General features: G+C 41.1%; 2 protein-coding genes and 1 pseudogene across 2 annotated transcripts; 1 reads left to right on the forward strand and 2 right to left on the reverse strand.

The window, feature by feature from the left end:
• The first annotated feature begins 4368 nt into the window (after nucleotides 1-4368).
• On the forward strand, nucleotides 4369-5113 carry LOC141822429 (uncharacterized). Its single transcript, XM_074709877.1, has 4 exons — nucleotides 4369-4377; nucleotides 4446-4637; nucleotides 4696-4881; nucleotides 4983-5113. Exons 1-4 carry the CDS (start codon nucleotides 4369-4371, stop codon nucleotides 5046-5048), a joined length of 453 nt encoding a protein of 150 aa, XP_074565978.1. The 3' UTR covers nucleotides 5049-5113.
• Nucleotides 5114-6325: 1212 nt separating this feature from the next.
• On the reverse strand, nucleotides 6326-9147 carry LOC141821970 (UDP-D-apiose/UDP-D-xylose synthase 2-like; annotated as a pseudogene).
• Nucleotides 9148-12368: 3221 nt separating this feature from the next.
• Nucleotides 12369-13195, reverse strand: LOC141821733 (peroxiredoxin-2E-1, chloroplastic). Its single transcript, XM_074709079.1, has one exon. It carries the CDS (start codon nucleotides 13161-13163, stop codon nucleotides 12486-12488), a length of 678 nt encoding a protein of 225 aa, XP_074565180.1. The 5' UTR covers nucleotides 13164-13195; the 3' UTR covers nucleotides 12369-12485.
• Between the last annotated feature and the right edge of the window lie 966 nt (nucleotides 13196-14161).

Below are 14161 nucleotides of genomic sequence, written 5' to 3' on the forward strand. Positions count from 1 at the left end.
TTTTCAACGGCAGTTAAATCCGATCCCAGTCTTCTATCTATCTATTTTGTGAAGTGACCTCATTCGCCTACCTCAATTTACTAAGACTTAATTACTCTAAACAATTGTTTAGTTACATGACCATTTTAATTCTTAATCGTTGCATTCCTTCCCAACCTTCAAAGGGCACTGATAACACAAAACATGCTTCATAAGCATAATCAATTCCAAAGTCTTTAGCCCAAAGTCTAAATAATCCATTTAAAAAATATATGTATTTCTTATAAAAATGAACAAGAGGATCCAACATGTACAGTAGTTTGACAACTTGCTTGATCCATCCATCGCACGAGGATCTCGATCGTTGACAATATAGATATACATTGCTGCTACATCAAACCCGTTACTACCCCTTTTTTGGCCACTTTTCTATTCTTTTATGTTTCACGTTGTGCTTTAAAATTAATTATATATATATGCTGAAAACGTATTAGCATGTTGTTATGGGTGTTATGATCCAGCCCGTAAAGATTAGTGTAAGGTCGGGACACATCGGACAGAAGGTTGACTTGACTTTATATCAAGTTGACTTGATCCTATATCAACCCACTCCGACTCACTCAAACCACTCGGGAGCCGCCACCTACCCATCCACTCGTGAGCCGCCGCTCACTCACTCAGCTCGGCCACGCTCTATCCGACGACTCCTTGCTCCACCTCTCGTTCTGCCCAAATCTAGCTCGGCCCATCCCACAACCATGGCCCCTAGCAGAGTACCAAAGTACCCATAGCACAGTACCAAGAGCAAGAGCCTTAGCTCAGATCCCATTCAGCCGTATTCGGACTCCACTTGACTATGCTCGTTCCTTGCTCAGCCCCACTCAAGGCCAGACCAATTTCCCTTTCTATCTTTATCAGTTAGTCAAATCGTCGATAAAAAATTTTGAGTAATTATGTGACATGATAACTTGCCCCTTGTTATCACAGTATAATGCTGAATGATGCAATTTCATGCTATTATGACCATGATAAGACATTTTCCACACTCTAACAGGACATATCTCCTTACAAAATCTTACCACTGGATATTTTCCTTAATTAATGACAAGACAGACCAGTATAACTTTCTCACTCTTCACCTATATAATCTTCTTTCTCAGCACATAACAGATACACGTGCTTAATTACATTCAACGAACTCAATACGTTTTTTCCTACAAATTTCTTTTTCTCCTTCTGGTAATTGACTTCAACGTCGAAGTAGTCAAGTCAGAGCACTTCTAACTTTCCTTCTCACTGTGTTGGTGCTCGCAAACCCCAGAGCTCATCATCTCCTTCCTCCTCACAAAGTCAACCTCCGATGCTGCGTGGTTGGTGATGTGTCTAAGAGGCGATCTTAACAGAAACACATGCATTATTTGAAATTTTACATTGATCAAACGAATTAATTAGGAGCAGAACTTTGTTCAAGTACGAGATGAAGATTGCATAAATAAAGTTTGTATTATCATTTATCAGTACAATAACAAGCTAGATCGGCGCGTATAAGTATTAATTAATTAATTCGACCTTTTGATATTTAATTAATTAAACACTGTTCGACGAGCAGCAGCAAATTAAATACATATATATTCGATCATTTATTACCATATATATATTCAACAATTAATAGCGGCGAGCGAGCGAGAGAGCGAGCGACGATCGATGGGAATGCATGCATGTAGCTACTATGCGTAGTCACACATCCCATAGGTGCAATTATGGCAGGTCCTGAAGCAGATCCCGCAGTTGTTCACGTCGAACTGCAGCGCCACGCACCGTCCGCCGCAGCAGCGGTACGCGAAGTCGCACTCGTGCCCGCACCGCCCGCAGTTGTACTCGTCGCTGCTGGTGTCCACGCACTCGTCGCCGCAGCAACGCAGCCCCTGCCTCTGGCAGACCCCGCGGTTGATGGTGCACCTCCTCCTGCCATTATTCTGCTGGAGGAGCCGCCTTTGGCTGACGATTTCTCCAGCCGCGGCGACCCCCAACGCCAGCAGCAGCGCGGCCACCAGGAATAACGCGGCGGCGGAGGCGGAGGCGGCTTTCCCCATGCCTCAGCTGCGGGCTAGCTAGCTAAGAAAATGCGATCGAAGCAGGGGTTGGAATTGGAATCCCATGCGAGGGCCTGTATATAATGAGGAGGAGGAGGAGCTAGGGAGGGAGGGCCGGCGATCGCGAGTTGAATTGTGTGCAAAAGGTTAGAGAGCACTGAAAGCAAAGGCGGGAAGAGTGGGATTGAAGGCGTTTGCAGTTGAAGCTTCTACATGCATGGCCATGGAGATAGTCAAACGATTTTGGGGTGGACGAGGCCAGCCAGTTGTGCGTAATCTAGGTCAAGTAATTGGCAAGGATTAGTAACATGGAAGAGAGGGATTAATTAAGGTTTTCGAATAATTAATTAACAATGAAATTTGAGATTTGTAAGGGGATTTTTTTGATTGGAAGAGAATAATAAATTTTTATATAAGAAAGGCTCGTTTCCAGTTCAAACGCTTCAGTTGCTTCGATTCGGGTGAAAATCAAGAGGCAGGCAGACTCTATTTAAATAATCAAAAGCTAGCACTCTGCTCGATTTTAATCATAATAAAAAAAAAGAGTTCTCGATGCACTCGATCAATGGCTCACTTGTTCAACAAGAAAGTTCTACCGACAGACAAATCGATTCATTTAATCAGTTATTTTTTTGTCACTTTTCTATTAATTTGTATGAATTTCTATTTATAGTCTGCGAATAATAGTTTTGACCTACTCACTTAGATTTTCTTTTTAAGTTCTTTGAGTCCCATGTTGACCAATACAAAGAAGTATATGTTGTGTTCATTGAACCTCTAGAATTATATTGTTTTACACCTTTATTTTTAAATTATGATTAATTTAAATTCACGTAATAGTTTAAATTGTGACTACATAATGATGATACATGAACCATTAATTGTTTCATACAGTAGTTGTATTTATATTTATATTTATATTTATTTTATTTTATGCATTTTTAATACAACTAAATAGAAATTTTAAAATAAATAACAATTTTGTTTTTCATAAAAATGAATTTGTCAGATCTCATACAGTCGACCTCATAATTATAGTATTTAACTCAATCCTTATCATCAATTTGACTAACTTTTTTACAAGTCAAAAGGTTGTCAAATCCATTGCCTCTAACCCATTTCATACTAGACCGACTCAATCATCAATGATTTAAGAACAAGGGCAATATTTATGCACTTCCCCTCTCGATGATGATTTAACAAGCTACTTCAACTCAAATCTGTTTAAAGTAATATTTTTTTTACTTTCAAGAATACGTACAGAAATTTGCAAAAACTCATAAGCTTAATGTTTCAAACAAAGGAGAAAATTTAATATCGACTGTGAATTTCAATTCAGATTCGTTACAACTCTGACGATTCAACTACCCCGAGGCGAAGGTAAGCAAGCAAGACCACGTTAGGCGTCGTCGCTATTCAACAGTTAATCCACGTACGAAACGCTGCTAAAACCGAAGGAACAAGCCTCATCGGGCGGAGTGAGCGGAAGCCAGCAGCAGCACTGCGGTGCATGTAATTCCTGCAAAAGCAAGAGCAATTAGTGCATAATTATGAGGCCAATAAGGACGAACAATGGCAATCCAACAGGTACACGGCCTCCTCCTCCAGGATCCAACAAAAGAAACGCTCCGAAAGGCCTCCTCCTCATTCAATGCGCCTCGTCGAGCTCCATGGAGTTTGACAACGAACGGTTTCCTTTTATCGAGAAACAGGATGAAGCTGTGACTCCCGATGCCGGGGAAGAGTTAACACCACTGACGTGGTTTCACGTGACGGTGCGTGGGGGGCGTACCGAGGCGGAGAGGGGTAGCTTCTCAACCGGCGCGGCCCAAGTCGAACGTCAACACCATGGCATGGCCTAGCAGTGAGGGGTATGGGGGCTTTTGGCTAGTGGAGACCAAAGGGTGAGTGCGAATGAGCCATTACTGCTGGCCTTGGGAGAAGGGCCCGGAGAGTCAGAGGAAAAGGGTGAATGGGAGGGAGAGGAGGTGGTGGTGGTGGAAAAGGAATAGATTAGGTCTTTGATGGCAATGAGTGTGGCTTCCTACCCTGAACCCCGAGGGCAGCAGCAGGCCATGCCTAGTAAAGATGGCCAAAGCACTTCTTGCCTTGTCCTTCTGATTAAGACCCCTCTCTTACTGCTGCTGCTGCTGTGTCTTTGCTGCTACGCTCACATTCCCTTGTTCCTCCACTTATTTTTCTCAACCACCATTTCCTTTCCTCTTCCCTCTCCCTCTCCATCTTCTATATATATATAACCTGTTGCCCCAGTTCTCTCTGAGTTAAGAGCACAACAATGATGGAGGTATGTGTGTTAGATTTGGCTTTGTTAGTGTGGATGTAAATTTAGAGGTAAATTTTGGTCGATTTTAGGAGTGCATGATGAAGAGGCGCCAGGTTCCAGCATTTGGGTACTGGGATTACTGCGACGAGCTCCCCGTCACCCATTACTTCGAGCTGCAGGCCGGGCTGATCCGAGGTCATTATTATGGCGATCATGAACACGAGGGCGTCTTCAGTTTGCCGACTCATACAGCACCAGCCTATCAACACCACCATAGAAAGGTACTTTTGGATCGCCATAACAGTTTGATACCCAAGTCTGATGTGTGGATGTTTTCAGGCCAAGAAAGTTGGTAATGCAGCAGGGGATCATAAACCATATGTGAAAGAGCAAAAGGGGAAGCAAGTGAAGGCCATCGCTGATCTTAAACAGCAGACGACTCCCAGAAGGCCCAGAGCAGCCAAGGCTGTGGACGAGGACTTGTACAAGATACCCCCTGAGCTCCTGTGCCAGAAGCCCAAGAGGGTGGGTGTATAATACTCGTCGTATCTTTGCATCGTCCCTGATTTTCTATAGTTCGTAGTTATGTGTGTTTTGCTGACGGTGAGAGATGTGACTGTGTGCAGAAGAGGTCGTTGAAGAACCTGTGGTCAGGATGTATGGGACTCAACAGCAGTCGCTTACGAAGCTGAAGACGGACGTATCTTTTTGTGTGCTTCGGTCGTTGCTGTTGTTTTTTTCTTTCTTTTGGTCAGTTCGATGTGATATAACATCGAACTGATCACTACTAAAATGACAAGTATCTGTGTTGCGTATCTACCTCACGGTGGAATTTAATGTAAGAATGACATCGATGGGAAATCAAACATTTAGCAGTATAATTGATGTGAGTCTCGCTGCTTAACCATCCAAGTGTTCATACTAGATTCAGTTAAACACATCAAATAAATGTTGCTTTTACTTCCACCGTTCTCTCTCAAGTCTGCATACGTTAAAGAAATTCTGTTTGAATTTTATTCTTCAGAGATTTAAGGCTACCGGTAAACAAACTGCTGCATATGATGACATAGAGGCATGTGCTCTACAGCTTTTATTATTGTGTTTTTTGAAAAAAAAAAAACAGGTAGGACTTGTCAGCTTTGGATAGTTAAAGGAGGGGGCAAATACTTTGATTAATAGCTACATTGGTTGTCATCTTTTGCCCCCACCTAGGACAATTCTGATGGTATTCTGGCTTTATCATAAAGGGTGTTAGGCTTTTGAATTCCCCTTCTGTGGAAACTTTCTCAAGTTGGGTCTGATGCAAAAGCTGGGATCAGATGGAATCTGTTTGGTGTTGAGTTAGCATGCATGTGAATCGTATAGAAGCTTTAGTGAGAATGGCATGCATGTTAATCAAATGTAGCGTTATTTTAATGGTTATAAGTTAAATACATAGTAGACAAGTTTTGGTAGGTTTCGGCAATCTAGGGCCAAACACATTGTAAGGTGGTTGTTAGTGATGCTCTTAGAGTAGGTCAAAAGAGGGCAAAAGTTTTATATGAATAAGTTACACAAGTACACTCTGGTAAAATGTAAAACAAAATATAGTTTATAATGCAATTGAGACTAGATATCACTAATTTAAGTTCTATTATATACTAGGAAGGTGCATCTCCATGATTTTTTATGGTACTAATTCTAGTAAAGCAAAATGTAATACTAGGGTCTCTAAATGCTTTATGAAGCATCAGGCTATTGTTTGTTTGAACATGATAACATTGCAGTGTGCAGTCAGGAGTGGACTTTTGTAGGCCTCTTTTTGATTCCCAATGCTAATTCACAGCAAGATTTTTTTGACATTGCAGTCCTTTTTAATCAATATTCAGAGGGGTAGTTTTTTGTTGAAGTTTTGGCAGCCCCTAGACTTGTTGGATGTTGGGTGGGATCATGCCTGGAGACTAGAGCTGTGAGCTAATTGCAAGTAATGTTTAGCAAAATAAAGAAAAATATGTTAAGAGTTATATGCAAAAGTTACGCTCTTCAGTAGTTAGTTCCTTAGGATCACACAAAATTATGGGTCATAAAAGCCCAATATTAACTAGTAAAGGAAAGAATATAAACCAACTAATAGAACGAATACGACCTTCAAATTGGATTAGAATAGATATGCCTTCAGGAAATCCATTCTATTTGAGCCATCTAGGTGGATGCAACCGACTTTGCCATTGATCTCCTAATGGCTTCTGAGTACGTCTTATGTTGGTAGGTCAGTGTTGAACCTAGCAAGTCCCATAGGTATGTCTTTGGGTTCCAACCTGTAATTACACCATCGTTAACTTGCATGTTCAGAATAAAAATCTTGAAAAGGAAACTCAGGTTGGTGTATTAGCTAAATACCTAGTTGTTTATTGATAATGGTCATGTCAGGAATTCGCTTATCACTATCATCATATCCTTCACCATAGAACTCTTTGGAACTCACATCAACAGTTGGTACCTCCAAAGGAGGTTCCCCCGACACCTTTGAATACACCTGGAGAGCAGGCAAGCTTCATTAAAAGATAAGAAAGACTCGGAAGATCTGCAATTTGCTCATAGAACGTAGAGGTACCTGTGTCATGATTTCAGCAAGTTGCTTCACAGTGACTTCGTTGTTAGGATTACCGACATTGAATATATGAGGATTAGCTCGAGAGGCGTTTAGCAGGGTGTAAAAACAGTTTTTATTTCATAGCAAATCTGCAAGAAATATAGAGGAACAAGAGAGTTACTATGATCAGCAGAACAGCCTCTATGATGTAGACAAATGTCCGTTGGGACTGACCGCCATCAACAAGTTTTAGAGGCTCATGTCGTAGGAGATTCTGTATCAGGTCAAAATGTATCTGTCATCTTTGATCGTGCTAGAAAGCGATATATGTATTTGTCCCTACATCATGACTGATACATACATTGCTAAAGCATGCCAAAGCCATAGGAACACCCTCACTAGGACCATCTATTCCAGGAATGAAGTCCATCCTCAGTCCAATCCAATTGAAAGGCCTCACAATAGTGAACTCCAGACCATTTTCTGCACCCTCAGCTTCAAATAATCCAAAAGGTGTGAGAACAAAAATACTACATTCTGCAGATACAAGAAAACATGAGTACACTTACCATATATTAGCCTCTCGATGAGTTGCTTTGATATGCATATGACCACCTCTGCTTACAAATAGGACCAAAAATGCATGGGGATGCATCTTCTTTCAGTACATAGAATTATGGTATCTATGTGATCACATATATTCTCATCTGCAGAATGGAGAGGGGGAAAAGTAAAGTATCAAGTAAGCAAGATACTGAAATCTGATATGGGCAAGGGTAAGGTATATAGCTATGGCATCAATTATAAATAGTTTGCTTGTTCACTATCTTACACCTCAAAACTTATTTTCTCTACATTTAAACTAATAGTCACTTCCATGCCTATTTGTAATGAAATTCTACAGTATCTCATGTAATTCTGCATATGATCGGCGCCCAATTCAATACCACTAAAGTGTATAATCCAAAAAAAAAAAAACAGAGTTGAGGGACGTGAGTCAGTCAATGCAATAACTAAATTGCATATCTAAAATCAGCAATGACAATTTTTAGGCGAAAGGGGCAGGTTGCTTGTATTGAGGTTCCAGACCAACCAATTTGGCATAACCTAAATACAGATACGGACAAACCATATGAGGTGTGCTTATGTGATGATCTATTAACTGTGACAAGCAAGCTAACTTTTCCCTTCAAACTCCAATCAATCATGACTAATTTATACACTTATGAGGATGAGAGCTAACATAGATAATCGAGATAACATACTTTTACACTAGGCAAAAAAAAAAAAAAAAAGCAATGGCAGTTCGGGAATGTTATCATGCTTTGATCAATTAATCTAGATAGACATATGACTCTTTATTTCCATACGATTAACTGTTCAGGCAAACAACGAATTATGTGAATGCTGTGGTTCACACCTTCTTGAGAGGGTGATCGTTTGGTAGAGGAAGCTTCCGACTGTTTTCCCATACACCACCCAAGTGGAGAAGCGAATGAGACGCTTGCTGTTCTCTGAGCAGTATCTGACCTACACAACCACGCTCCAGAAATCAGACAAACACCAAAGTACTGAAAATCTATATACATAATTGGATAGGTGAAGAAACCAAAAAACCTACGACGGGGAGAGCATCAACGAAATTGCTGTAGATGGTGTCTAGAGGACGGGTGTTATAATCCGCTGGTGTGCAAATTGCCGCCAGGTTGATCGTCTGCAAATCCAATTTTTAAAGAAAAACTTCATCAAAAGACCTTACGGAAGAAGACACCAAATGATATCAGCGTAGACCGGCTCAAAGCATCAGACGACAGATGAAAAAGACCAGTTCCGATCCGAGTTCCCTACACCGTAGCTAGACTGACAGACAATGAACATGCAAGTCCGAGAGCATCTAACTGTTGCAGAGAATGACAGATCCGAAGCAAGATAAGAATGTGCGCGTGTCCAAGTGAACTAGTAAGCATTAACTGACCAACCAGATCGGACATCTTGATAAGGCCCTCGAGCCTGGAATCGTGCTTGATGTTGAGGCGGTGAAACTGGATCCGTCCGTCCCAGGGGTGGCGGGCCTGGTGCCCCTCGGCAGAGGACGCCGGATCGAGCAGGTGCTTGATCTTGTCGTTGTATACGTCCATGGTCAGCACCGTGTGTGGCGTCTCAGTCATCCGTTTCTCGCATAGATGGGATCCAATGAACCCCCCGGCCCCAATCATGCAGATCGTCGTCGTCCATGGTCGAATCCCTACAGGAACCACTTTCTTCCCTCAATCCGCACAAAAAACGTTGAAGAAGAAGAAAGACGAGGAGAAGATCGAGGAATGCAGGAGAGGAGCAGGCGCGGCACCTCTTTGTCGCCTGAGTTTCAGCTGGCGATGCGGGTTTTGTTTGTTTAATGTTAGAAATTTATTTATTTATTTTAAAATTTTTATTCGTGAAGTAGTGGGCATAATGTTCGAATCTCGACGAAGTCGAGACAATATCCTCCTTCGTCGTGCAATTACAGCTTCTCGATTTATTTCATCATAGATAGTCATGGAGCCGACTGTGTGATATTGTTAGAGTGATGGATTTCACCTTTTGCTAAAAAGTACCCATTAATATGCTTTATTCTTTACTAGAAAGTGACTTATTATTAAAAAAATTCTAAATCCTATAACTTATATTTTTACTAAAAATATTTCTTATTTTAGTGTTAATTACTTAAGAGTAATTAAAATATGATCTTAATTATTCTACTAATTAAGATTCAAGATTGAAATTAGATCTTGAAAAAACTATCTCTAGGCCCATATCTGAACATTCAAACATAGGGAAAAAAAAAGATTGGATTTAGGATTCTCAGCACAAGTATATATATAATCTAATTTACTAATCATTTCAAGGCACCAATTTCACTTCATACTCCTTAAGGAAGCACAATTTACATTGGCCAGATAAATAGGCTACAAGAGTTGAAATACTATGCAGTCACAAAATGTCGAGTTGAGTCGAGTCAGAATTTTCAGACCGCGGAGATAAAGAGTAACAGCTTGTTCATTGACTTATGTAATCACAATTCACTGATTTATCGATATCACTTCTGTTCACTTCTGAATTGTGTTGCAACATCACTCTCCCAAACATAAAAGATATCAGTGAAGGGAAAAGTATATATGCACATCTATGTTCTAATAACTTAAAAACATAACGATATCGAACAAAACTTCAAGGTTCTACTGGCGAATAACTGATCATCCAAGGAGATAAACAGAAGAAAGGACACACAATGAAGTGGTTAACAAAAAGTAACAGAAGAGGACTGCAACTAATATAAAAGTTTTTTGTTTTAGTAAACATGATACTATATTCATTTTCAATAGAAAAAAAAAGGTACTAGTCCAATTGGTCATAGTTATAATACAAGTAAGATCGTATTATACCACAAACATTCATTCAACAATTTGACGACGACAACTATAGAGAGCAGATTTAAGGATAGCCACAGTTGTTACAACAGCAGTTACAGAAAATCCAAGCTGAATAAATACGCGAAAAAAGGTAACACAAATGGAAAACTCATTTAAACTACTTTGGGGGCTTGCGTGCATTATTTTAATGCATGAATCTATTAAGTGCCATGTATAATCTAAGAATCATGAAAATCGTAGTCATTCCAATCTAAGAACTGCCTATTGTTTGGAAAAGTCATGTGCAAAAGTTAATTTGATATCTATAAGTAGGATTGTCTACAAGGCCATGTAAACCAAGTTGTTGAATGAAATTTAAGATTCATTTGTTTCTTAGAGTATCTTCTTTCTCATTTCATTTTGGTTATAGGAGTGTCCTCGTTTCAATATATCTAGCATGGTTAATTACTGAATATACTATCTATTTTTAAAAAATTTCAAATCTATTGTAACCTTTAAAAGTTTGTCAAATCGATCTACTATTCAAAGGGATTTGATTTCAGTAGCCAGGTGATCTACATCACCTTCCAACTCAACCATTAATAATTAACTTTGATGAACTTACAAATTTGAAAACCCTGAAATGCAATCACCCCACAATAGGGCAATAGCAATTGTCTCACCTTCACCGTGATTGAGTCATCATCTACTCTCTCTCCCTCTTAAGATAATCCATGCCAGTCGAGCAAGCGAGTTCATGATGTTTGATCCTAATGATGACAGCTTGGACTACTCTCACCTTCGTTGCCCTATCCAAATCTAGTCTATTATCTACTCCATTTCCCTATAGATCATCCATGCCAACCGAATGAGTTCATGAAATTGGTTATGAGGTTGACTAGCAATGATTCTAACGAGCCTCACTGTCTACTACCTTTGCCTAGTGGTGCGCTCTCCAGGTTGCCAACATCATCACCTCCTTTGAGAGGGAATCACCTCATGTGTCTATGGAAAGGACCAAGGTTGCGGATTTAGAGATGCACAACATGTTGCAGCTAGACCAAAATATTCTATCTCGAGGATCCTATTGCCTATGCAATTGTTCTTTACTTAAGAATTTAAGCTCTAGCCTAACCTCTTCTCTTCATCATTCTACCTTAGTTTCTTGATTGAATTGAGTCCAACTTTTGCTACTTAGCACACGACAGCAATAACTTCTTAGCAGACCCTAGTAACAATTTTCCATCAACACCCACACTATTCCATCTTTTGAGACTTGTGGGATCTCTCACAAACCAATTCTCAAACTCATGTCAAGAAAAATTATTATTATTTTCTAACTGGATTGCTTCAGTTTAAAAATACCGAAACCATAGAAGGATCTCAAATCCATGGAACCCTCTGACTTCCAACCATCACCCTGACAGGAGCTATAGAAACAGGGTCTCAACCCATCCCCCAACTAGAGCTATAGATACAAGGTTGCTGGATCTCAGGGTTAGCAAGAGCACCAACAAGATCAACGCAGAGAAGTGGGGATTAGGGAATTAGAGCTTTTAGTTAATTATTTAAATAGTTGATCATATTGGTGAATTGCCAGGAGATTTAGATTAGTTGACATTCTGCCATGTTAACATTACCTCCCTAAGTCAACATTAGATGGACAAACAGTTTAATGGGTAATAGATTTGTCAAATTTGAGATATTGTGATGGATTTGAAAATCTATGCAGAAACTTTGTGATAGATTTAGTAATTAACCCTATCAACAAACATTTGCACCATAACACCTACGACGTCAAATTTATACTCTAAAGTTCTACAATGAAATGAGATATTAAGCCTGACAGAGATTCTATTTTGTATTTTATTTTATGAATTTCCATTCTCTTAGGCATTTTGGCAAATGCCTAGATTACGCTTAACTGACAATCCATTTCATTTTTCCCAATTAATATCCTCTTAGGCATTTGCACAAACACATGTTCTACTCGCAACAATCATCATCATACAATCAATCTGCCTCAATTAGCTAATCAACAATCTTGGAAATGCTAAATTCTCCAATATTTTTATTATAACGAGAATTCATTTATCCAAATTCAACATTTTTGGGGTGCAAAAAAGTAGACTGCAAACCTGAAACAGCAGGGATGGCAAAAGAGGGTATTAGAGGACCTTGAGCAACTCCTCGGGGCTGCTGATGGTAAAGGCACCTCCTTCCTCCAAGTTGAGCACCTTGACAACCCCATCATCCGCCAGCAACGCATAGCGCCGGGATCGGACACCCAGGCCCACGGGCTTGTCAGACAGATCGAGCTCCACTCCGAGCGCCCGGGTGAACTCCCCGTTTCCATCGGAGAGCAGCAACACCTCGTCTCCAATGTTAAGGTCCTTCTTCCAGGCACGCATCACGAACGCGTCGTTGACCGAGATGCAAGCGATGGTGTCGACGCCCTTGGCGCGCAGCTCCCCGGCCTTTTCCACGAATCCGGGGAGGTGCTTCTGGGAACACGTCGGGGTAAAGGCCCCCGGGACGGCGAAGAGGATGGCCTTCTTGCCCTTGGTGAGATCGGACACGGTGACGGTCTGGAGCTCCCCATCGGAGCCGAAGTAGGAAAGAGTGGCGTCGGGAAGCTGGTCGCCGACGGAGATGGTGGTCGCGGCGGCGGTGGCGGAGACGGAAGAGGCGAAGAAGCGGGGGAAGAGCGGAGACCGACGAGTATGCAATCGGAGCGGTAGATTGGTAGCGGAAAGGACGCAGTGGAAGCGGGCGGCAGGCTGGAGGAGGCGGGGCAAAGAGGAGGGGAGAGCGACGAGCTTGGCGGCGGAGAGGGAAGCGGCCATCCTTGGTAAGAAAGTGGGTGGCTAGGTCTTGGAGGCGCCTTCATCGCTGTGATTCCTTATTAACTGCAGCGGTTATGGGAGGAGACCGAAGGAATTAAAACGACTACATATTGCTCTCCCACAGACGGGGTACACAACGTATACCTCCGCGAGGATTGGACGATGGATGCCAATTGCCATGTGGGTCCCTCCTACGTGTTTCAGTGGGATAATCAATCCGTCGTTCGGCTTGTAGCAGCAAAGGAACGGCGTTGCCGGCTGGCCATCTGTCTTGCACGTGCAAGTATTTAAATGTGACCGCTAGATATTATTTTAAAATTGATTTTGATGACTTTTTTTTAATAAGAAAAGGCATGAAAACATCTCGAGCGTTACGTCATTTTGTTGAACTGCCAAAGGATCAACAACCGACTTTGCAAGGTTTACTTCTTCCACCAAATGATTTCCATCTCGAAGGGTTAGGTGTGAGATTTCTCTGTAAATTTGTTTAAAAATTAAGTTTTAATTAGAGTTGAACTAAAAATTAAGTTTTAAGTAGAGTTTAACTATGTTATATTTTTTAATAGCATTGTGTTATGATGTGGCGGGAACCTACACCTCTCACATGTCTCATATAATCAAGAATCATATTGAATTAGACGGAGCCAAGTTGAAGAAGAAGACGAAGAATCATATGGAACTATCCGTCAAAATCAAGATAGATCAGATGTGATCCGAAAGGAATCTGACTGTACCTAAACGGGACTCAGATCTAGTCGAACCTGCTTGGTACACTCATTCTAAAATACCTCAGCCAAGACATTTCGACCTTGACGACTCGGCCAATTGACATCTCAAACTCGACAAATTGGCCATGACATCTCGGTCTCGATGACTTGGCCAAGACATACTTGTCTCAACAACTCGACCAAAACATTCCAACTCGCCCACTCAATCAAGACATTCCGCCCTCAGCATCTCAGCCATGACATCCCTGCCTCGTCATCTCAGCCATGACA

The sequence above is a fragment of the Curcuma longa genome, chromosome 2, assembly GCF_044706935.1.
Source record: "Curcuma longa cultivar G26 ecotype Majalengka, Jawa Barat chromosome 2, ITB_CL_G26_1.1, whole genome shotgun sequence".
Classification (NCBI taxonomy): Eukaryota; Viridiplantae; Streptophyta; class Magnoliopsida; order Zingiberales; family Zingiberaceae; genus Curcuma; species Curcuma longa.

Excerpts from the sequence above, each read along its gene's own strand:
- LOC141822429 (XM_074709877.1), top strand. Across the intron at positions 4,638-4,695 it reads ATCAACACCACCATAGAAAG|GCCAAGAAAGTTGGTAATGC; the intron begins GTACTTTTGGAT and ends GGATGTTTTCAG. Across the intron at positions 4,882-4,982 it reads TGTGCCAGAAGCCCAAGAGG|AAGAGGTCGTTGAAGAACCT; the intron begins GTGGGTGTATAA and ends GACTGTGTGCAG.
- LOC141821733 (XM_074709079.1), bottom strand. The coding sequence starts at position 13,163 with ATGGCCGCTTCCCTCTCCGCCGCCAAGCTCGTCGCTCTCCCCTCCTCT.